At 39.7% G+C, this 25731-nt stretch overlaps 1 protein-coding gene across 3 annotated transcripts in view; it reads left to right on the plus strand.

Moving 5' to 3' along the window:
• Nucleotides 1–25731, plus strand: part of LOC137298958 (acid-sensing ion channel 5-like) — a 90577-nt gene that overhangs the window by 13493 nt on the left and 51353 nt on the right. For 2 of the 3 annotated variants that reach the window (XM_067831356.1, XM_067831354.1), the window contains exon 2: nt 18075–18321. In XM_067831356.1, coding sequence (XP_067687457.1) covers nt 18119–18321 — 203 coding nt within the window. In that variant the 5' untranslated portion in view covers nt 18075–18118. Of the gene's footprint in view, nt 1–6957; nt 7036–18074; nt 18322–25731 lie in introns of those variants that run through there. The other variant, XM_067831355.1, reaches the window with a different exon arrangement.

Genomic DNA, 25731 nt, shown 5'->3' on the forward strand with positions numbered 1-25731 from the left:
TAACTAGTGGAAACAAATATCGATGCACCCTGGTCTAGTCAGAGTATATCACCACGCCAAATATGCATGTAAAGACCATGGGCTGCTTCAGAGGAGACGCGTTAACGAGGTAGAATCTGCAGGAGATTTTACATGCGCGATTTACCTGATACTTTTACATCTGGTGCCATCTATCAACCCCGGGCCATGGTCTGATGCCCCACTCGAGAAATGTCTATGTCAGATCAACCAATATGTGCGTTATTTTTTTTTCTTTCTTTCGTGTAAAATGCCAGCTTAAATATGAAAAAAATCGACAGGCCAATAATCGACATCATAATCTTTAATTTTCATTTTACATATTGTGGGCAAACAAATAGAGAATTCAGTCTGAACATCCGTAAAAAGACACCTCAGTCAACGGTTATCACGTGTTAATATTTACTTGTTATGAACATAAATCAGTCGATTTCAAATACCCGGACTATCCTAGACTACTAGTGCAAACTATATGACTGTACTCTCGACAGATACGTAACCACGATGGTGACCTCTGAAGCAATCCCTGGGGTAGAATAGACCTTCAGCAACCCATGCTTACCACAAAAGGCGACTAACGTACGGTCAGACTAGCTGACTTGGTTGACACATGTCATCGGATCCCCATTGTACAGATCGATGCTCGTGCTGTAGGTCACTGCATTGTCAGGTCCAGACTCGAATATTTACGAACCGCCACCATATAGCTGAAATATTACTCACTCACTCCAAAGCAGTCACCTATCGGGTAACTCTCTTCTACAAAATCTAAGGCACATTCCTAAGATTTTTAATGAGTTTTAATGTAAAGCAATCATGGGAATGTGGTTAGGACTAACGTTAGATGAATCCATCTGACGTAGTTATTACTATCATAAAAAGCCTGCGCTTTCAGACCGGTATTCAGTGCAGATGACCCATTCTCCATACTTGCCCTAGCAGTGTAATATGATATGGTTGCAACCAAGATGTTTTTAGCAGAAAGGGTAGTGAACAGCTGTGAACGCACATATTACATGCTTGTTACATGCAGTGTATTTCTTTCTTTCGTCAGTCAATCCTGCCTTCAATTCCATTCAGTGATTTTAGTTTCATCCAGCTTATATATTCATTTTGCCCGAAGGTTTCCCTTTGTTAGTTTAAGGTAATTTCCGTATTGAAGTAATTTTTAATAATTATTTGTCTGTAGTATGATGCTCTACCTTTCGTTGTTGACAATCCATTTTTACACTGTACTATGAAGTCAAGTCTAAAGGTTTATTGTACAAAAGGGCTCCTGCCCATATACAAGAGAGTATGTCTATAACAAAAAGTTACACTTTCTTTTAACTAATGCATGTTTAATATATAGTGAAAGGTTTAATATTTGGGATTCGTTCTTAGCAGTTAAAACATATTAGAAAGCTTGCGATGGTGCCATCTTTATCAAATGATCTTTCATATATTTCTTTCGAAGGTCACTATAAAATGGACAGACAAACACAAAGTGAATTTCATTCTCTATTTCTATATTGCATAACTGACAAATTCGTTGCGATTTTGCAATGGACACCTTTCTTCCTTTATTTTCGACAAGGTCTAATAAACCTAGTCGATATTTAATAAAATGGTTCCTTAAAGTTTCCGTCGTGAGTATTGATTGATAAATAAATTTCTGGTTGGAGTAAAGTCTTGAAAGTTCTGTAATAAGCATAACGTGAGCCATCTTCCAAAGTTGAATGCCATTCCTGGTAAAACATATTTGCAGACTGCGTTCTAAATTCCTTAAGAAACATGTCTACACTTCCAACTAACTGACATAATCATATGAAACCATAACCATGGGAAAATGGAAGATTACTTATATGCGTTACCCATGTAGTTTTCCCCATGTTATCTAAATGTAAAAAAAACAAAAACATATTGTATGCTATTTTAGAAAGACGCTGTTCGTGCATATGAAGAAGTTTGAACTAATATTTTAAATATCTGATTTGGGAATTAATATATATGGGGTATCTACCACATTCACCATATACCATACACTTTGGTGTAGAAGACCCAACACTAAGAATTTTTTTACATGCTAATAAATGGACCTTCTCCAAACGTTCATACCGCTGGAATCCCCATATCTCAGAGCCGTATAATAACATTGGCTGTATCTGGGTATCAAAGAGTTCTAAAAATATTTTACGTGGCATGGGTCCAACTTTATGAGCAATTGAAATTACACTCATTAGGGCTTTCTGTGCACGCAATGATAAATCCTTAGTACATTTGTTCAAGTTCATGGTATGTGAAAACCAGATTCCAAAATATGAATAATGATCCACTACTTTGACCAACTGACCATTAAATACCCATCTTTCTTTCAACGCTATTAGACCACCTTTCCTAAAGATCACAAGTTTAGTTTTATCTAGATTCACAGATAATTTCCATTCATTTATGTATGCATTTAGAATATTTTGTTGCCTTTTGTGACCAGCCACAGTATCTGACACTGAAATAACGTAGTCTGTAAACAGTAACATCAAAACTTCTATTAGATCTGGAAACATTTGGATGCCATGTTTACCATTTGAAGCTACTTCAAGATATAATTCATTAATGAAAAGCGAAAATAAGATTGGACTCAGAATACAGCCCTGTCTTAAACCCAAAGGGCAATCAAAGAGATCTGTCACACCTTCCCTGCAACGAACACATGGTCTCACATTACTTTATATTGCTTTTATGATAGCAAATATTTTCCCCTGTAGTCCAGCTTTCCGAAGACATTTCCATAACTTAGGGCGGTCAATTGAATTAAAAGCTTTTTTGAAATCTACAAATGCTACAAACAATTTATGATTTCGACGTGACAACGTCTTTTGGATAAGTGCATAAAGAGTAAATAGATGATCTGATGTAGAATAATTCTTCCTAAAGCCAGCTTGAATTCAGGAATTTTATCACGCATGTTTACCCATTTAGAAATTTTATTATTTAGTATTGACGTAAACACTTTTCCTAGTATGCTCATCAGTGAAATACCCCTGTTGTTATCTGGGTCATTACAGACACCTTTTTTATGCAGGGGAAGTATTATGGAACATGACCAACTGTTGGGAAAAACACCCTTTTCAAATAACTTATTAAAGCATTTGCATAGGAAAGTCATCACTGCATAGTGACGCCCTTAGGTGTTAACTTGCTGTTTCCTCGATACATATTTGGGAATCTACAAGTCAATTCTAGAGGTAAGTGATCAGATTCCAGACGATCGCCAATATTCAACATGTTAATATAGTCGAAGAAGTCAGGAGAACATATTAAGTAATCATTAACGCTAGCTCCTTGATTACCACAATAGGTAAATTCTCCCAGCTTATCTCCATAAACTCTCCCGTTGACAAAAAAAATTGTAATGTATACACCATATCTAACAACAATTGGCCAAATTTGTTAATAATGGTATCATGAGATTTCCGATCTCCAAATGGTATGCTTTCATCATCAGGAAATACACAGCTACTATGAGTATCATCGTTTTGTAAATCGGCTAAAGGATTATTCAATTCACCTGTACTCCACATATCACAGTCTTAGAATCTCTAAACTTCGACTGATTATCTTACAAAAACTCTTCCATCTGCGCGGCGAGCCAGCTGGTGGTATGTACGTACATATCAAGGTGACACTTTTATCGGTTTTAAGTAACACTTTTGGTATGTTCAAGCACAGGAGGTTGTGAACCTTTGATTCAGTCATCGTATAGAATTTACTTACTGAATGATGGACACAGACACACACACACACCACCGGACAGCCTGCCGTAGTCAGATATCTTTATTGCGGGGCTATAATACGTGTCATAATCACCTAACCAGTCTTTGATAAAACCGCTGTCGACAAAAGTTTCCACAAGACATATTTTTTGGAATTGCTTTAAGTACGAAATAAAATCACTGTCAAGAATTTTGTTTCGTAATCCGTTAATGTTCCAACAAAGGAAAGCAAATGTTTCGTCGGAGCAGTCAACATTTAATGTAGCACCGGTGTCAGCCTTGATCGGTCCTTGTGGGGTAATATCCGGGCCTCGGCCAGTTCCCTTGTTTACCGACACATTTGCGCCTGATTTTCCAAGGCGATGATCGGTAATGATCGCCGGTCTCCTGACGTTTTAGTTCCAGACATCGACGTAGTTGGCGTTGTTTCTAGTATGCGAGGCTTGGTCATCAACCGTCCATCCTTGAAGTACCCAAACTTGTTGGTTCCCTAAAGCGCCTGCAACTGTTGACGTTGACGTGACGTAAGATCGCTAGAAATTCCAAAACCTCCTTCCTTGAATATGGGTCTCGCTTTCGAGGCACTAACTTTGTCGTCAGACATATGTAACATAGCAATCACTGGGCGTGGTCGTTTCGCATTTTCACGTTTAACGCCAAGTCTATGAGCACGTAAGATATCCGCAGACTGCCACTGTACTATCCAATAATAGTCTTCTACTTTGAAAGGTAAACGCCAGCTAGTTTTAACTCATTTTGTTATAAAATAGCAATCGTATTATCTTTTGTAGTCAGGGTATTATATATTATATTTATTTTGAATTTAGAGCTTGCTTAGTCACCACATGGCTGAAATATGGCTGACTGTAAATCTTAACTTACTCGCTGTTTGTTTTAATTCATCACTATTCTTTGGTAATTCATGTGCATTATTCAGGTAACATGGTTTCCCTGGCGCGTCTGAAATTCCTTGTGGAATGCTTTTGAAGTCGTGTATAAAGTATCTATGTAATAGCTTTATTGTAAGCTAACTGTTCACTGTGTGATGTCTGTAGGAGTCGCCTGTCCGCTGCTGGACTTGTCAAAGTAGATACACAGAACATGTCGACTACTTTCCTCCAAGTTATTGTCAGATCTTGTTAGACGTAGCTGCAACAAAGCTCTACATCAAACACCTGACTTGAAATTATCAGCCCGGTGGCGAGTGGTATCAGAAAACAATATTTCTTCTTCAAAGTTCGTCAAATTAAGAAGTTCGGGAACTGAAGTAACTCCGCGTAGACCAGTGTCGCTTTAACATATCTTCATCCTCGAAACCCATCAGGCTGGCACTGCCATTTCTGCTGAATTCACATTGAACCTTTCTGTTCTCGATATGCACATTGATTATCGCCACAGTGTTGAACAGTTGTCTTTGGGGATAATAGATGTACACAAGAGCAGTTTTGAAAAAGCTGTATACTCCTTCTACGTACTGATTTTCTTTGGGCATGACGCTGTGATGTTATATATTAACATTTGAATTAAATAACGCCCGAAATATATGTAAAATGTCATTACAATTTCATTTGTGCATGTTACTCTCGTTTTCATCACCAGCTTGAGTGGCCGTCACGTGAATGAGGACAACCTTGGAGAATATTGTGTTTCCTTTGAATAGATTTGTATTCGCATGGAGAGATTTAGAAATAATGGGTATTTTGTTGGGTTGCATGTCAAATGCATAAAGTATGGTTGTTGATATACCTACGCGGTAAAGCACACTGTGTATTAAATGCTCTTTTTTCATTCAAATATATGTATCTGTGCTGCCTTTCTCAAACTATCAATACGATCTTGTCAACCCATTTACATCCAGAGCATATTGTGTGCAACATCGATATTAGTTCAATTATGTCACAACAGTTTGTCGCATTGTGTTTGTTGCAAGTGTTATGAAACACGATATCAGAACACACACTGAACTCACAGCACAATTATTATTTCTAAAACCGTTTCTCTGTATACCATTCAAATATAATATTGCATGCTGTTTTTCCAGTGATCATGATCACAATGTCCTGTCAACAATTCATAATGTGATATTGATGTTTTTGAAATTTCAGAATCAAACACAGGAAATTACTTGGAAATGATGTTATTGTTATTGTTACTGCCAGGACATGACGTATACCTGCATGGCACGTGTTCGTTGATTCCTTATTCTGAATGTGCCATGCTTCAATAACTCGCTGATAAAGTCGTGGTACCAAGCAGTAGGATCCATGATGCAGAAAACATTAACTGAATACTGTGTTTCACAGACACAGAAACAGCTCGTTGTGTATATCTCCGCGTGTGAGGGGAAAATCCCCGAATGCTTCCATGATTGCTGTTGGATGAAGTGAAGACTTCACTTTCGCCAAATGTGCAAATGGCAACCTCGCAGAGGACGTTCTTGGTGACGCATGTACAATCGTCTATCCCAACCACCTTTCCTCCATTTATGCCCCTTTGTGAACTTTACAAACTAGCGAAGCCCATGTTTAACGAAGTGCAAGGATTGATCGTTCTATGGTGGCAAGATAGCCTGACGTTAATCGAAGATAAATGGTGTGGACGCGACATGGAATATGTGTATCAAACCTATCAAACTGCAAAGTGATTTTATTGAATTTTGATTAAAATACGTAACAAAGGCAAAGCTTGCGCATGCCCGTTATGTTATTAAATGACACATCTTACGTCTGCATTTCGTCGACGGTAGGGGTATCACCTGGATCATGAATGATAATGATGAATGTACAAGCTTAATATTTGTCCCATTTATAGGACATGATTTTTACATAAAACTTGTCACATTACACAAACTTGCACCCATTAGTTACTCAGGATCAAATTTCACTTACTGCCGACTGCTGTAATGTGTAAGATCACAACAGCTGAATTTGCTTATTCCAGCGTCAGTGATTAACATCTGCATGGAAAATAGCACAGAGTTGTTATTTGCATTGCTACAAATTAATGTCCATGAAATATTATATCTGCAATTTTTGTGAACATTCGTTCGGTCCATGCTTGGGTTATCGATTTCATTGCGGCGGAATATGTTTGTAAGGTGTCGTGTCCGGGTACAGTGAGGCTATAGTTCACCAATAGTTTCCTGTGACAGCTAGCCGAAACTGGGCGCACTTGTTCCACGTAAGCGTTTGCATGCCGGCGTGGCGTGGGTAAATAATCTCAGTGGGACAGTGTGCTTCTCGTGCTAAAGGATTAGTGCCTTCCAGTAAGTATATTTTGAGTCTTGGACATGACCACTTCTGCACATTGAACGTCTTTTAGTGACATGCATTCATTACAAAGACTTTACTGCAAAAAATACTAACGAACCGAGGTTTGACATTCATGATCCTGGGTAATAAGTATCCATTATTTGCACAGTGGTATTCATGAACACAGAGCTGAATACATAAACATTTCCGCTCCTAGATGTTAACGCCATGCAACATTATGTAAAGGAGTGAAAGATAGATGAATAACCAACAGCTGAACGCTATGATTTCCGAGACCATGTGTGGCCAATGATGTTCATTGATCTCTCTCAGCAAAAAAAAAAAACATCCATTGAGTTCCGTACAATTTAAGTGAAGACAATGATAATCAATTCTTGAATGAATTATTAAATGTTGTAGTGTTTTCAGCTGCCATACGTCATGGGTCCATTGTGCAAGGTGACGTAGAATGACCAGTAGTCATGCAAAACATGTTTAGGTCAAAAAATGGCTTTTTAATAGAATCTCCATTTCTAGTTGTTTCTATTCACTATCTATCTATTCTCACTTTCATTTCTGTCATACATTTCTTCATTTATTTGCCTTTGACTATTGCCACCGTTGGGTAGATTGTGTGAACCCACGGTGCTGCGGTAACATCACGATTTGATTCAATAACACATGTTCGTGATATAGTCGGACTTATACAATCTACTCTGGTGTTCAGATTTCGTATAGACCTGGAAAGGTTAAAGTGCTTCTATTTGCTACTTACCAGCAACCTAACCAGATGGGTCCTATATCCTCACTTTTGTTACTGGTAACATATAGCTGTTTTGTTTCATGTTATATGGTGACCAGCTGTTATTTTTTGTGGTCACATATGGTTGGACATATACCTCTGTAATGATACTGATATTACTGCTCATTGTCAAACCTAGCAAATATACGTTACATTTTTACTCACGTATCCTGTCCTTGTGGGTCGGCTTGTGTTTGGCCAGGAAAACAAATCAGTTCAGTACATGATTGGCACCAACAAACAAACATGATGGATGTGCATCACCTTGTTCTTTACTAAAGTTTCGAGTTGTTCCTTAAAGTTAACAATTGATTTGGATCTGCGTGGGTTTGCAAACTATTCGTTGCAAAACCTATTCATAGTTGATTCATGATCACTAACCCTTCCTTGTAAACACGAATCAATTTTTAAGCGGAAATGTTTTGAAAATATGCACATGATTCTTCCCTGTTATATCCTGTGTAATATTGACTCGTCGAAAGGAGATTATCTCGCAAGTAAGTGACGTCTGGTTTTCGGTATGTTGGAACAATATTATGATTTACAAGGCATCTAGTTGCAATGCATTAATGTCACCAACAGGCAAATCCGCCTTGGAATCATAGTGGAAGCAGAATGTAAATGCCGTGATCCAGGCTGTCCAACTTTGGTCTATAGCCTGGTTTTAATTCAATTTAATTAAATCAATAATTTTAATACTAAACAACAGTGTCAGAAAAGAGTATTGATATAAACACAAAATTGGTAAACGTTCTATTTTCTGTTCTTTATAGACAGTCTTTGAATGTTATCCAGCTTGTTCTCATTGCTATGTGGCTGCAACATTGTCGATGCGATGTAAAATTTTAAATCACTTTTTCACGTAACTCATCCATTCACAAAACAAAACAAAAAAAAAAAACAGCCGAAAGAAACTCTGTGAAAAGTAAAAAACAGGTATTAACAATTTGTGTAGTTAACAAACACTATATAACGCTAACAGCTTCGCAAAACCTCGAAAGTATCGATGCTTATTTAAGCAATATTTACTCACTCACTCACTAACGAAATGCGATTGTAAAACTTTATGGAGTAGTAGTATATGCTTTTTCGTCAGTAGAAGTAATAGCCATATATTCACACGTTATGTCCAGTCATGTAAAAAAGGCACGATTTCGGATCAGTTTGGCCCATGTCTCAGAACTGTTAATGGCATCCCGTAGGATAAAACTGATGTTCATTGCCGTCACAACAACAAACTGTAATGTGAAATTTATTCGAAATCATTCTCATCTGTCATCCCTGTGTGGAAGTGTGAAATGATAGAATACTATTAAGGTTTCACTCTCCTGTCAGCTATGCACATTCGGCGTCAAATGTTTTCCGGAGACAGTAACTGGACTAAGCTCGACATCCATTTGTCGACACAGTTTGCAACTTCCAACAATTACGTATGAGGACTCTAAAGTTCGTGGATTAGGTATTGGATCAATTATGCAATCGTGTTCAAAACCAGAAGGTGTGAGAAGTGGTTTGGGAATAACATCTTTGCAGTAAAAAACTGTATCCATCTTTTCCACAAAACTGTTTCACTGGAACGCACACCATGTGTTTATATCACGCATATTTGGACTTATTGAAAGGATAACGAATTATGGATGAACAACTTCTTGCGGGACGTTTCGATGTAGGTTCTAGCAGTGTCGTAACGAAGGAGTGCCTGGGTTTATTGCACTAAGCAATATTCCAGCTAAATGGTACCCATCCTTGCCATAAAAGGCGACTATGCTTGTCGTAAGAGGCGACTAACGGGATAGGGTAGTCAGGTACGGTTGACACATGTCATCGGTTCCCAATTGTGCAGATCGATGCTCTTGTTGTTGGTCACTGAATTGTCTGGTCCAGACTCGATTATTTACAGACCGCCACCATATACCTGGAATATTGCTGAGTGCGACGTAAAGCTCAACTCACGCACTCCACCTAAATGGTAGCGGTCTGAATATCGTCGAATCTGGACCAGTCAGTCTGTTATCGGCATCAAGGGAGGAGATCATCGCAACAGGGATACGATGACGTGTGTCAACCAAGTCAGCGGGTCTTGTCTCCCGATCCCGTTAGTTGCCTTTTACGACAAGCTTGAGTAACTGAAGATCAGTTCTAAACTGAATCTTCAAGTTTACTTAAGCAACAGATGAACAGAATAAGGATGAGGAGGCGCATATACAAGTGTGAGGAGATGTTCCTATAGGAGTGTGATAGGGATTCAACAGTGCGGGGTAGTCAGCTCAAGCCACTTCACACACCATTCGATGGACTGGTCACAATTTCTGAATAAACTCTCACTCACTGTGATAAAGAAGTTGCTCATCCAGGTATTCTTATCCTTCTTTATTTTTCTAAATTCCTCTTAAAAAAGAAGTCTCTACTCCGTACCAACGTTGCCACTGAGATGTGCAGGTCCAGCAGCACTGAGCTTGATGTGTGGAGACGTTACGCTGGTCCTGTCACATTGATGACTTGTGGAGTAGATGAATTAATGGCAGCTTTCGTATCATGTTTAATATTCTGTAGTTGCACTTTAACTGGAGACGAGGCAGGTCTTTGTAGTTGTGGAGGATGAATCGTCCTACGATTCCCGTAAGGGAGAGATTAAGGCGGTCAATGAAAGATGTGTTAAGTACACAAGCGCCCTAGCGAAGGGCCATCAACGTATAACGCATCCCGTGTGACATCACACGGAACACAGCACAATCAATATGGCCTTAACTACGTCGTGATATCATGTCATGTCTGTGACGTGAAGGTCATGCTCATGACACTGATATTTACTTCTCAGTGCTGCATGTAGTTACGTAACACGATACGTGGAAATAGGATAAACCCAATCTGTTTTTTCCTGTTGCTGATGTGAGAGCATAATTGCCCAAGAACATTTATTGTAATAATGCTGATACCAGCTAAATTGAAAATGCGGGCTAATTATATCTTACTTCCATCTGAAACGGAATACATATGTTAGTAATATCGATACAAATGAGACCATTATTTAGTTTATGAAACTAATTCAAAACGATGTTAGATGTTGAATCATATTTGAGTGTTGTACCCTTTGAGTGATGACCGTAACAGTTCACAAGTCCGATTGGTTAGTCACAAGTCTGACATCTTTACAGACATTTCTGATGAAGTTGATTGTTCGACTTCATAATATTTTGGCCTTTGGTTAGTATTTGCAGTGAGTATGGCAACACAAAAACATATTAATATTCATTTTGGATCACAAGGGGATTGAAAATTGTAGCATCACTGTAGTATAATGTGACGTCAGACGTTTGCATCATGACAAGTGTGACATTATAACATTGGCACGTGGTTCTGACACTTTTCAGAAGATGTGAGGCGCATGTGATGTGATGTGAGATGTATCATTGTAGGTTGCTCCCTTAATTCAAGTCTACAGTTCGGACGCTCCCACTGTCGGTTCAGTCAATATCTACTGACATCAAAAAATCACATGTGAATTTTGTCAGAGGAGATAGGCATGCAATGTTGTTTTCAATACAAAAAGGTAACATCTGAAATCGGGTGCTGCAATCTGGTTGCACATTGAACCGGCTTGCATGGAACACCGATAGTATCACTGCGGTCTTCCCTTTACATACACCATCACTGCCGAGGTAAACCAAACACCACTTATTACACCTTGAGACATTGTCAGTGACGTCACATCTCACATTTTAATAAACGTTAGTCACAAGTAATTAAAGAAAAGCGGTTCTTGTAACCATATCCAACGTGTGTCCATAACCGGATGTGCATAGGTTAATTTCACGTCACAGACACCGTTATCCGGATTAAATGTTTTTCTCTTTGCTCAAATGCACTGTAACAAGTCTGTATGTAGTGATTTGTTGGATCACCTGTTATCACAGTGACTCGGAATCATGTGATAGTGATACACAATCGGCATGCTAGAACTGCTTTCAGGTGAGGTTTCGTCTGGTTATGCAAGGGTTTTGTAGCATCCGTGTACAATCTAGGCTGAAAGAGAACAAGGTGATCTGGGAAATGACATTTCCCATGCTCTTACGTCCTACTTCGTGGTAGTATTTTCCACACCATCGAAAGATAATACTAATTAGATTCTATTGACATTTATACTTATAATTTTATAGGCCGTATCTGATCCATCAATGCTGTCATTACTTTTTCATGGTACTCTTTAACGATGAATGTGAAGGTTTAATTACTCGTACGAATGTGAGATAATTGTATAATATCTGCACTAATGGAGCTACTTACCATAGGCGTGGACTACAGCATGATTGCTTACTTGTAAGCCTGTATTGAAATAAAGCAGTTTAAATAGATCGGCAATTTGAGACCTTAACTGACGGGCATCTGCGATTTCACCACTGCATGCAGCGTCCTTCGGTTGATATTTCACTGCTGTTGACAATCCTATTGAATCTAAGCAGGAGTTTGTGTAAACTGTAACATATATAATGTGTTATATACAGCCATGTCTCCGTGAATCAGTATGAAACAGTCATGTGATATTACTGAGCGAAAGAGGCAGAATCCTGCCGTACAGGTTTCACAGCCATGCAAAGGCACGTCAAGTTTAAGGTACAAGTGAAACATCACTTACGTTACTGATACGTTAAATTCTGAAGTATTCATGTGATGAAAAAGGTTGGAGTAAATATGGGTTATCATATAGGTGTGTTTAGGGATGGTTAATATGTTGCATTGGGAATAAACATTGTATTTAGCGAGCCTTGGCGAGTAAAAACTGATGTTGGCATCTTCGTGAGCCTATGAATTTCTATCTTCCCTTTGAAATTTACTAAATAGATGATAACCAGGCATGAATTTTCAGGAATCAAAGCACTGACAGTACCATAACCACGACCTTCAACCTGGACACGATTTCTGCCCCTGACGCCATGTTTGTTTATATTGTGAAAGTAGTCCCTAACTTTCGCATACGTCCCCTCTAATTTGCATCTATATCTGTTTATGACCCCAACGGGTACCGAAAATATCCGTTGGCTTTATCCTGCGGTGAACACCATCCATTGTATGATAAAGATTAAATACCAGCTTATACCACACTATGAAAGTGTGGCATAAATACATATATTCGGCCCAACGAGACTCTTTTATAGGTTTCAACATGAAATGAAGGTTGCGACCTTGCACATTGTCAGATCCTGATAACGAAAAGGAATAAAAAGATGATAATTATTATTGCTGGATATTTATATAGCGTACATGTCCACACACTTGTGCATGCGCTGGTGTTTTTTTCGCCCGATCATTTTATGTCAATCTCAACGACACATCTTATTATCAATCTCTGCTCCCCGGGGATCATACAACTCTTGCTGCCACTGAGTTACTGTGGCTTTCCAATCCCTACGAGACACGAGAAAGAATAAAAGGGTGTTTGTGTTTCTTAATGTGTGTCTCCGTCTGCAGTGACTTCTGTATGGCAACTCCGACAAGCGGGCGTCCTTATCTCCAAGTAACACAGCAACAACGCAGACTTGATTCGCTTACACAACGAACACAAGGAGTTTTATCCAGGGTCGAGATGAGAGTTTATTGATGTGATTAATGGGAAATCCGCATTACGGTTTCGGGCATTGCAGGAGTCCCGTCTCTAATTGGGTTTAGTGCTGTGAAAAAAGTTGATTCTAGAAATATGTGGTTTCCCTTCCGTTGTCTTGACTACAGATCCCCAGTATTTTGATCTGAATGTTTTGAAAAAAAATCACGAAGTTGGACATGGACATAGTAATAAATGTCTATAATTGATCTTAGTAACGGCAGCTACGAAGAGTCTATTTGATTATGTTTATTAATTTGAAATCTATTAGCAATCTCCAGAACACAGGTTCACCTTGTCAAGTGTGTTGAGTATTTTCGGTGGGGTTGGGGGTGGGAGTGATCACAGTCATACGGACTATGGTCGCTTCTATAGGCCAAGATCAAGCAAAAGGGATTGCAGCGCTTTTCTTGACACAAGACGCAAGAAATCAAACATTGTCATTTCCCTGAACAGATTTTACAATTATGAAGGACAACTGTGGCCGGGCCCATTTGTAAAAAATGACATTGTGTAGTAACAATAAACTGTATCTCTGTCTCATGTAAACCGTGCCGTGCACCATAAAGAGACTGTACAAAGTCAAGAGCTATCTTGCAGAATTAGCGTGCCACCCGTCATAGAACACTATGTTAGGATATTTAATGACAAATGTGTATGTTCGTTCAACATCAAGACTAACATTTTTGTGAAGATGTCATGTGTTCACTTTGCCTGTTCCTCGCTTTGTGAAGCTTGCTACATATATAGTATGTTACCAGTGACTGTAATGCTATCATTCTATACGGCCATTATACTGCCACCACATTTTCTTATCCCATGTTGTATTGCAGCAGAACTGTTTACCTAATCAAATATATAATGATGTCTTGTTAGTTTTAAAAGCCATACTTCACATAATGCTACCCGGAACTAGTATTGTTATTGTGCTAGTTTTGTGCACTTTTACATGCTATAAACATTATATAGTTCCATGTCAGATCGCTGACATGGTCACCTCTTTTGCGAATACATGCTTCATCACAGATTTCCAGCGATCCATTCGCGTGAACCTTACTGCTAATTTCGGAATCTGTTTCGTTAGATAGCATACATAATCTGATCTTATCTTCTTACGGTCATTTCTATCCGGGGGAAATCTATTCACTTTCAAGGAAACATCAGCAGCGGAGGTTGAATTGCTGAACTAGGGTTAATATCATTCACATCATCTGGCCTTTACAGTTCATATGTCACACAACTTCAAGATGTGAAGATGTCAGAACGTGACAAGACTCTTGCTTAGAAGCTGTTTGAGAATAGTTACAACATATAAGGCCTCAGTTAATCTTTGAAAACAATTTAGGGTAGACGTGTAGAGGGAATTTTTCCACACCATATTTTCCACACCTCTGACGAAAATGACGTCCGATGTCAGTCAGTATTAACAGGTTCCAACTCGTCACCATGTGTTATTGTAAATATGAATATTTGACTAGCCTTTGCATGCGTTTATGACGGGTGCGGCTGTTTTGGCAGGATGCGTTGGTTTAAGCATTCATCTGGCACTGCCGTGTCGTTTTGGTTGTGATATAATACACATGTTCACAGTATTGTTGGAAATGCAAAAGGAACTGTTCTGTTAGTCGTGATTTTGTATGAATGTGGAAAGGGTTTTCGTATTTCGTAGTTCACTACACAAAATGCATGGGCAAATGACGACGTGCATTGAGTAACGGACGGAAAGTGTGAATCTGGGCTGAAGCATGTGTCATCAACATCACCGACATCATATAACATTACAGCCTGAAAGAACACTGTCTGTAGTAATTGGATGTCGGCTCTGTGAAGCATTACATGTGCAGGGACCTGTCTGGTCGTATACAGGGTTGTATTGTGATTATTAGAAGACACAATGTTGACATTCGATTTGTCAAATGGGAACCCAAGAGGAAAGAGAGTGAAAAACAATCTCTTGATTCAGCAACCTGCGATCCGGAGATTACACCCAGTAGGCTAGAAAGTTCGGTTAACAAGGATGTTCTCATGTTTGACCATATATTGTGGCTGCATATTCGAGCTCATTTGGCGGAAAGGTACCTGAAAGTCCGAGGCAGATATTTTAGAGTTTCTAGATGTCTCTCTGAAAGTTTAGCAGGACTAAGGTCCTTTTCTTTCCCAATGTCTTTGAAGCCTCATCATACGAGTGTATGTTACACCTGGAATATGGAACGACGACAACGGCACCCATCGCACTGACCGAAGTGACAGTTAAAGCAGAAGGCACATCTATTTACAAATCCAGTATGTGTATATGAGCATTAATTAGACACCGTCAAAAACATGTTATTTTACATATCACAATTCATAACCCACGATACTGGAGTGTACCTGCACAACACGTGCTACACATAACATCTTGAGAAAATACACAAATGTATGAGCATGAGTGACATATAGTGTGTTTTGTCGTATGATCTGAGCTGACTTACACATAACCCACACTTGCGATGATGCACGAGGCCACAAGGCATGAAAGGATATGTACGGCCGAGTCCGAGGTCCTCTTGGGAGATTTTAACAGGAAGTGTTGAATGCCGTCGTCGTGCCACATTTTGAACATCATCCTCTAACTTGCTGTTCGGCACTCATGGATGGCAACGTTAGACCTCACTGTGACGCTAGAACTCACTGTTTTCGAGCCGTCAACTGCAGGACAGTGACCTCGATATATTGCGCATCCACTCCACGGGGTTGATTCCGATGGTGAGAATTCGAGGCTTTATTGCCAGTATTATTCGACTGGCAGATGTTATCCATGCGACGGGGTCTACACTAGGTGCTTATGTGGACGCGGTTGGTAGTGTTTACAATTAATCAATGATTATACAAGAAGCGTGTGATAGTGAGATTAGTGACGTAATCACGACCATACACTTCATCATTGATATTCACATTTATAATGTATTCCTCGCATATTGGCAAAGAAACTGCTTCCAAAATTCAGATTTGTTTTCAGTTTGTTTTATATTTTTAACTTTATTTTGCGAAATATGAATTAAGAATTATAATTTGATAACAATTTCGAATATTTATAACGTGCTTATCCAGGCTTCGTATTCTGCTGAAAGAGCACAATCTGATCATTATTACCACGGATAACTTAAAATCCCATTTGGGTGGTGCTTGGTCAAGGCCCACTTATATACTTTGCCATGTTCATATCTCAAGGAGAGTGTTTGACAGATAATTATCAGTGCTAATCAATACGAAGTAGGCCAACACGATTGACTCGTCTCAGCTGTGTGTAGGCACCGTTAAAGAAATCGTAAGTGAATATTTCATTTTCATAAAGACAATATTCTGTGGTAAGTAAGCTATAAAGCAAAATTAGAACTGTTTTGTAAACACAACATGGATCTAAAATGTTTAACTATTCAGGCCAAATATGATTTCCAAAGGAAGGAATTCTCGTCTTGAAAACATCAACCATATGTTCTTTATCCATGAATCTGCAACGCAAGTCCTGTCAGATAACTGCTAACAATAAAGCTAATAAACATAGCTGGATATTATATGTAGGTAACCAAAACTAACATGGTACTACTACAAGAAAGAGACACTCAAACCAAAGAACGAGAATATTTTATTTTCCTGCAAAAACACACTTAAACCAAGGGACTTACGATCCATGCAAAATTGTGTTTGAGTGTCGACTCAACGTTGATATGCAGCTGCCGCAAGTGATAAGTGCCTTTTAATATGTTGTGCGCTTCTGCAAATATCATGTGGGATGTTATTCTGCGAGGTTTCATCTCAATACACTTACACCGATATTTCATTATGAACGGGACATTTTAAAAACAATAAAAAAGATTAAAGAGGAAATACATGAACAATATTTTACAATCAAACCACACTGTATTTCGGAAGCAGCTGCACGGAAAACAGAATTTCAAGTGCATGGGAATATGAAGTTGTGATTCTTTGTGCCAAAGTTTTGACTTGGTTGGTTTGTCGTTCTAACGCCGCACTCAGCAATATTCCACCTCTTTGGAGGTATAGACAACAAGAACATCAGTATTCACAACTAGATATGTCAACCAAGTCAGCAAGCCTTTACGAGGTTTACGACAAGCATGGGTTACTGGGTTATCAACTCTAACCCGGATCTGCACGGGTCAAAGCGAAGCAGTATCAATAACATGCCTAACACGATCCTGTATGTCACCGGAAAGTACAAAATACCCAAATAGTATAACATGACAACCTTTAATACCTATGTTTGGGCGAACTGTTGTTCAGAGGGCACTGAAATAATTCAAAACCAATGATGCAAATGCACGTAACATGCAGATCGACAGTATAGAGTCTAACAACATATCAAGTACGCATTGATATCTGGATTCCGCATCCCGCTCGCCCCTAACAATTATCCGTGGAAGGATATATGAGACTTGTCAAGATAGAGGATGTTTCCCAGTGTCCTTTTTCATTACGGCACATGCTGTGACACGGTTCATCTTCCAAACTAACTATGATAGTTGTTCTATTATCATATTTATCATTTATTCCTTTCGCATTCGGATATTTATGTCATAGCTCTGCAAGTAAGTTCCGAGTCAGGCTTAACATTTATATTAAGTATCACTTATGCTGTTAGTTTTATTTTACAGATATCTGACAAAAGCTTAACCCTGCAGAGAAGTCAGGGGAATATATGATGAGCCAAAAGGACGAAATGAAGCGTTTACAGTGTCTTCAAATGGAGGACAAAGCACATGTACTCCAGGACGAGGATGGTCTGGATTCGGGGGAACCCGACAAGAAGGGAGTAAAGAACCTGCTCATCTACTATGCGCGCCACTCTACCATGCACGGCATCCCTTCTATCGTGGGGTCACGACTATACAAAGGACGCAGGTAAGAGTGCAAGATCTCATTACATACCGTCTGGCCAAGCATCTAGACGATTGGGTAGCCTAGTAGTCACCGTGCACGTCCAAGACACGGGTTATGTTCCTCTCATGGGGCATTGTGTTTATCATTTGTGGCGACCATTCTTTGACATTGCAAAACATGTACCTGACGCAGAGTGAAATCTTACTGACAAATGTAGAACATTTCCGTCCAGAAACATTACACAAGAACAGCGCCTCCCGGTATGTCACGCAACATGCTGCAGAACGACAAATGTATAGCCATTTGTCCATTATTTCGAACTTTAAACGGTTTTGTATCAAAGGCATTCACTTAGAACAGTGAGTCCCCTCCACAATAATGAATATCACATGTGGGTATTTGACATGTTGGTGTTGGCCTTCATGGGGATTTTGGTTGAACCGAACGCATCAATATAGATGCACTATTTGTATTTCGAAGTGATCACACTCAACTAATGACATATGCAATATTCATCCCATGCATATAGGCCCAACTACTTATACACAATGTAGATCAAACCCGTGTATTTTGAATTAATCTAAAACTCCCTTTTTAACTGTGACAGTTCACTCAGAAGTTTGTGACAGCCATTGAAACTCTTATATATTCCGATTTTATTTCCGGATCAGTGTGAAAGCTCCGATGTATGATCCTGTGCTGCTTGTGCCTTTAACTTCCTGATGTCTTGGATATATTACTTTTTCTATCGGTACATCGCAGGGGGCCATACAGTTGTCGTGATGTCCTCCAAATTCCTCCTTTCCTGGCTTATCTCCAAGCCCCGGTTGTCTCCACTATTGGATCACATCTGATAGAAAGAAAATCACATTCTCACCCTTTGCCTGGTGCCGGTGTTATTGCTATCCGAGGTCTCGGCAAACCCAGAAACATACAATCAGCTTATATCCACAGACAGTACATTCCCGATTCCGTTGCTGCAACAGTATACGAGACAAGTCTACCATTTGGAATATATTGGTCAGACATTCTTCAAATCGTGTGATGATAGTCCAGCAATATCCGAGCTGGAACTAAACGTGGACTGAACCACACAGGGAATTACCACACATGCATAAATGTATTTTCTGCAGAAGGGAATGCCATTAAAAACACATCTAAAATACCCAAGTTTCCGGTCCAAACCTCAGTGCGAAAATACAATTAATAACAGTGATGTATTTGGACCCGGCTTGACGCTATGATGTGTAGGTGTGAATCCAATGTTGTGTGTAAACTAGTACGCAAAAAGTTGCAAGCGTAGAGTAACGGAGGGTTACGTAGCAGTTTGTAAATTGTTTTATATCTTGAGTGACAAAGTGTATTGTGTTGGTTAGAGTCTAAGTGGCAGTGAAGGGCTGGTTCCCGGGTGAAACACTTTCGACTGTATGGAGCCAACTTGACCATGTGTTGTGCGTGACAAAAGGCACATCAGAATGTGCATCATAACTGTGTGACTGGAGCCGGAGAGGTTTGTGAGGAGCAATGAAATGCCCGTTGAGCTAACCTCTCAGTTGGGACCAGCCTCATTGCGGAGATACAGCTCAACCACCTACATTTGACCACTCTCTGAAAGGCATTGTAGAAACGGTTTGACACGGCGTGGTGTGTCGACACATTATGTTCAATATATTCACTTTACATGAGTTATTTACCTACCCGCTCTGTGACAACAAGTTCCAGACAACACATCATTTATTTGTGTGACTGAAACACAGTTTCCATTAAAATAGAGAGAGAATGCGTCCTCGAGTTATATAATCCTACAGTAATACATGAATGTAGATATACCTGGTAGCTTGAAACATATGACCCATTGACACGTCCAATACATATTTTGTTTGTGTGTCCTTTCTACTACGTGATAAGCAAAGCAAACATTTTATTATGTATAGACTGTAGCACCTAGAATCGTCTTGTGTGGAGAAGAACAATCTGTTAGTCTTATAAGTGTCTTGCAGCCTACCAGGACAGATACACTGTCCGCTTACAGGGACACCTGAAATGAAACTCGATTGGCACAACCCACATCCCGGCCTTTGTAGTGACTATACCATCGCCTTCTTCGAATTCGCATTGTGTATGTTTCCTACACCAGATGCCAAATGCGATCATCGATACGTTTATTCAAGAAATAATTCGTGGATGCATTGTGACTGACTAATCCAGCTAGATGAATCTATGATCACCTGATAATCTGAGATTTATGAATGTATGATTTTGTGTTTCTATTATTAATGTTAAACTTTGATAGATTTAAGTAAGTTTATGACAAATGGCCTGAGTGATCCTTTGTCAAAGTGACTCCTTTGTCAGGTCTTGAAACAGAAACTAGCGCAAAACCCCTGGACATCATTATGTCAAATCTCTCTCATATACCAGGGTCATATACTTTGACTACACAATCAGAGTGGTGCGTGTATTAAGGCTTTCTTGATAGTTACATATCCATATTGAGCTTTTAATATCTCGTAATCAGGAGATCGAGTTCCATCTTGTCGCACATTCATTCACGCCGTATCACACAGGAGGCAGCCTACAGCTCTGTCCTGTCTGGTGACATTTTTTTCGATGAATGTCTATGCCGATAGCATCCAGCTCAGATTAACATGAGATCCGGAAGATGGTTTCTGATGAGATCTGGCCAGTAGCAGCCGCTGTTAATGATCCGTCAGCATATGTAATTGATCATTTTAAAGACACCATAGCAAGTGCAGCTCGTTGTTAAAGACGACTGGAAGGAGTTCATCTCATGCCTTCAGGTAGTTCCGTGATGGTAAACAAGCGTGTTAGTCTGATGATCAGACTACGGTAGATGACAAAAAATACGGTGACCATGAAGAGATGAGATTGGATATCAGCAATGGATCATATCTATGATATGTTCCACTCAACAAGAAAATGAAACACTGAAAGCATCAAACAGTGATGGTACATAATTATGTGTGAGTGGAATTGTGTATATTTCAAACTTCATAAAGACGGTTACACTGACAACTGCGCATGCCCACTCTTTGTTTTTAAATTTGCCATGGATTATAGGCTAGTATCGAATAGCAGAGACTAGTTCGTGTCGCTTTTAACACTACTCAGGTAACACTACATCAATAAAGCTGTAGTCCATAAAGCCTGTTCTTATTTGATTACACTGAGAGCACCACTTCACACAATACAGGTACGTGTATTCCTGGGGTGTACAAGTGAGGAAGCGAAACCATGTCTTCGGTGTGATGACTGAAGACTTCAGCTGAATCTCCGGGGCTGCATCCACTAATGAGTAACTACTGTACAGTAATATAATCATGAAGTATTAAAGGGTCAGTTGGTTAAATCGTCGCATACTCCTGATATGGATCAGAGTTTGTCCAGCAGCCTGGTACTATATGTGCTACCATTGTATATACCCCGTCTCGAGACTGTTCCTCAATAGTGTGGAAAACCTACGGCATGAACACAAACTAGCTTCCCTGAATATATATTCAATCAGTGATTGCAAGGCTATTCCACCAGCTGCTGCTCGACAATCCAGACTTAAAACAAAGAGGCTAATGAACATAAACATAGAAGTGTAATCAAATCGGTATTTCAGAATCTTGAAACACAACCCATTGTAGAATCATTCTTGGACACAGTGCTCCTAATGAGGCACGATGAGCGTAACCTCCGGCCTGCAAAACTGAAGGCGCACACTGCTCCAGGCTGCATTCTCGTTCTGTTTAATGGTGAGTATGCCACACTAATGAAGGACTATAGACAGTGTATTCCCTGAAAACGGTTTTCACAGAGTGGGTAAGCATGACAGTGTTACGTTCACTCTGTCGTTGGTGGCATTATAGAATCCTGTTTCCCTATGTCAGAAACAATGGTACACCTCTAAAGATTCTATCATATCTCCTTAACAGTACTCTGAAGCATTTTCATGTATATACCATATTTGGATAGTTTGTTCATAGGCCTTTTAACAAAAACAAAACTGAAAAAGGGGAACACAGTGGTCTAGTAGAGACTCCATTTCCAATAGAACGATGACAGTGTTGTATGTGGATCTGGTTTGACGCAGTGTTGAAGCGGTGAGGTCGTTACGTGTGTAAAGTTATCGCCACAGTATAGCACGTGTGGAACCAGCGCAACACAGGCACAGTTTCGAAGATGTTCGACAAAAGTGTTTGTTAATTGTTTTATCTTCGGGGTTTTTTTGTGTGTGGTATGTTGGTGGCAGTTGGGATGTCATGGTACCGAGGTGCGGACGCACGCAAATCGCACGCAAATGCGCACACAAAATCGCATGACGTACGTAACGCGCGCACACATCTATCTCTGTAACGTTGCATGGCGTTATACCATCTGTGCGATAAGGGACAAATCTCACACCAGCCAGCTTGTGCTGTCTTAGTTCACAGTTATTTATACAAAAGTTTCACCTCTGGTGTAATTATCTCAGTGCAATTGAATTACGAACTGAACCGTTGTCACTGTTGTAAACAAATCCGATGCACAGTGCCCCTGTGTATTAATAACATGTTCATGCAATATGTAACAAAGGGTGCCCTCTTTGAGGCGCATCACGTGGTGTCTCTAGAGAATCTATGAGTCTGACTTTTGTTTCATGTTTCTGAATTGGGGACAGGGTTTTTTTATTATCTAGAGAACGATGTGGAGAACATGAATAATACACACGGCTTGTTTAATAATGGACAATAGTTCCCCCTGTGGGAAATCAGGTTGTGCATAACAGATGCTCCTACTAATGCAGCTCAACTAAGCATGTGCTTGTACGGAGTAAGCAGTCTAACGCCTGGATTTAATTCATTCTGATAATGGACCTGTTTATGGTGTAATCTTTGTAGAGCAAGAAGGGCTGGATAATTATCGTTGGCGACACGTACATGAAGACACAAGTGTCATCTGAAGTTAATCATCATGGACGTCAGTACCGTGGACGAGTGCTGTGTTATTATTATATATTTTGTCTGTGGAGGACCTATACACTTCACTTTCTCACCGGGACGTCATACAACACCTGCATGGAGGTCATTATTCCGGAAGACGAAGTCCACATAATTTCTGACAAGATTTTAAAAGAAATATTTTGTAACGTGGTACTCGTACATGATCTTGGAACAACGCAGCAAACAAAATGGATAGAATATTTCAATATGTCTACTAAACGCATGCACATTAATTCTGAATCCGAGCGGATCACGCTGACATGGGAGCTTTTATTGCATATCCGACAAGCTGTCTTTTAAAACATGAATAGGTTATTTTTGCGTACCGGAGACATTTTCATATAATACCACCTCGGGACTAATATCCATGTATTTTCGATGATCTGGTTAAGTACACGACTGTCGGTGTTTTAAACGGATGTTTTTCGGTGAAGAGATTCACGTTCACGGAAAGCATCAGTTCACAGTTATTTTCAAATATTCAAGAATCTAAATATGCGCAAGGACTAGATGATGAAAGTCAGTATGAGCCGTTTACAGATAACCGTGTCAACACTGTAACATGTTGCTTCAAAGTAGGGACATACATTACGTGTAAGGAGATGTGTGGCCTCATCATTGCAATAAAATAATATACGTGCATTTATATAGTCGTTAATCAGTCTGGACAAACCTCCTGTTGTTCATAGTGCGAGACCACTGAGATGCCATGCTGCAATTTAACAGAATACGCACCATTCAGGTAATGTTGTAATCGTCGGCATATCTGAGCCGTGCAGCTCGACGTACGACTTAAGTCAGATGAAACAGTCACTTTCATAGCAGACCATCGACCCACTGCACCACGGCCAGTCAACATTACATGAAAACACGTATGCAGCCAACAGGAGATGAAAGGATAGACGAAAGATTTCCATTAGTTACATAAAGAATTTTCTTGAAAGCTTATCTCCTTTACTGCAACCCCTGGAGTATTGTGAAATTTAACCAATTATCCAGAGCGGAAGAACATTGGTTCCTGTCGTGTATAACGTGCAGAACTTAACTGGTGCTACAGTTTCTTTATACACCTTGCAACAAACAGCTCGTTATACTGTCGAAGAAATGTTGCATGAAGCGTAATTCGAAATCTTGTGATAATATAAGTTAAAGGTCGAGTGATCTGGACGTTCAGCTGGGTGGATGAGACAGACGGAAGAAGGGATTACTTGTATTTGGGTATAATGTAAGCCCCTACACATCTCGTAATCATGCTCGCATAATGTGTTTTCAGATTAATGCAACTAGTATTTCGATACTCTCATAATGTTCTCCCTACCGTTTTCTCAGCGAAAGTTTTGCAGTGTGCACGTATTCCAGAACAAAGTTAAACTTTCAAGTGATACTTGGTTCTGCATGACATTATCTTGGTGGCATGTCAACATGTGTGACCACCGCAATATATCTATAAATAGTGTTGAAAGCCAGTGACGGGATCGCTGATGACTTTATTAGATGTGAAGGTAACGTGTTGTATGAAGTACGCATCCTTATCGCAGCTGAATATTTTTCAATTACCTTTCAACATGCCAAAGGAATACTTAATGCAGTGACAGAAAATATACAGATTTAGACAATGAATACAAAGCAGGGAAACTGAAATAAAAACATAACACGCCGCAACTCTTTCCCGACAGGACGTGTTTTTTCTGTAACTGTGGCTCATAAAACAATATCACTCAATCACTCGCAAGACTGTTGGGAGACTGGAAGTAAAAGCTTTACATTACTGTAATTCACTGGAGAGCATAAAACCTCAACGTAAAACTTTCTATCAATAATGCTTCGGCCGAGCCGAACAGATTGAAATATATGAAATCGTAAGTCCTTGTGAAGTCCCCAGTACAAGATAGCAGCCCACATCACTTTACATCATTTTATGTTTGCAGTTTTCGGTCTAGCCAGTACATCTTGACCAATTACCTATAATGAAGGCGAGACATTTGGACGTATCCTGTGTTTGTCAAGATTCCTCATGGCTCTTTTATCGTAATGCCTGCGCGTGTGTGCACGTGTCGTGTTATAGTTACGGGCCACTGAAATACTATGCAGGCCAGATTTTGTACATGCGGTCATAATAAAGTATTCATGGCGTTGGTAGTTTGGGATCGAGTTACCAGCTTCCGCACTCCGGACAGACGCTATTGCCACAAGACCACAGAGACATTCAATGGATGAAACCACCAACTTACCGCTCTCGGGGCAGACATTCTCACCCCTTGACCGCACAGGCCTTCACGGGATCACTGACCTCTCTCAGGGCAATCATTCGCACCACCAGATCATACAGGTTTTCGGGGGATCAAACCACCAACTTAGCGCTCTCTGGGAAAACGAACTCACCACTAGACCACAGGATCAAACCAAACTTGCCAGGAAGTTGCTTGAATAATGTTGTAGTGAC

Source organism: Haliotis asinina, chromosome 10, assembly GCF_037392515.1.
Source record: "Haliotis asinina isolate JCU_RB_2024 chromosome 10, JCU_Hal_asi_v2, whole genome shotgun sequence".
NCBI classification, from domain to species: domain Eukaryota; kingdom Metazoa; phylum Mollusca; class Gastropoda; order Lepetellida; family Haliotidae; genus Haliotis; species Haliotis asinina.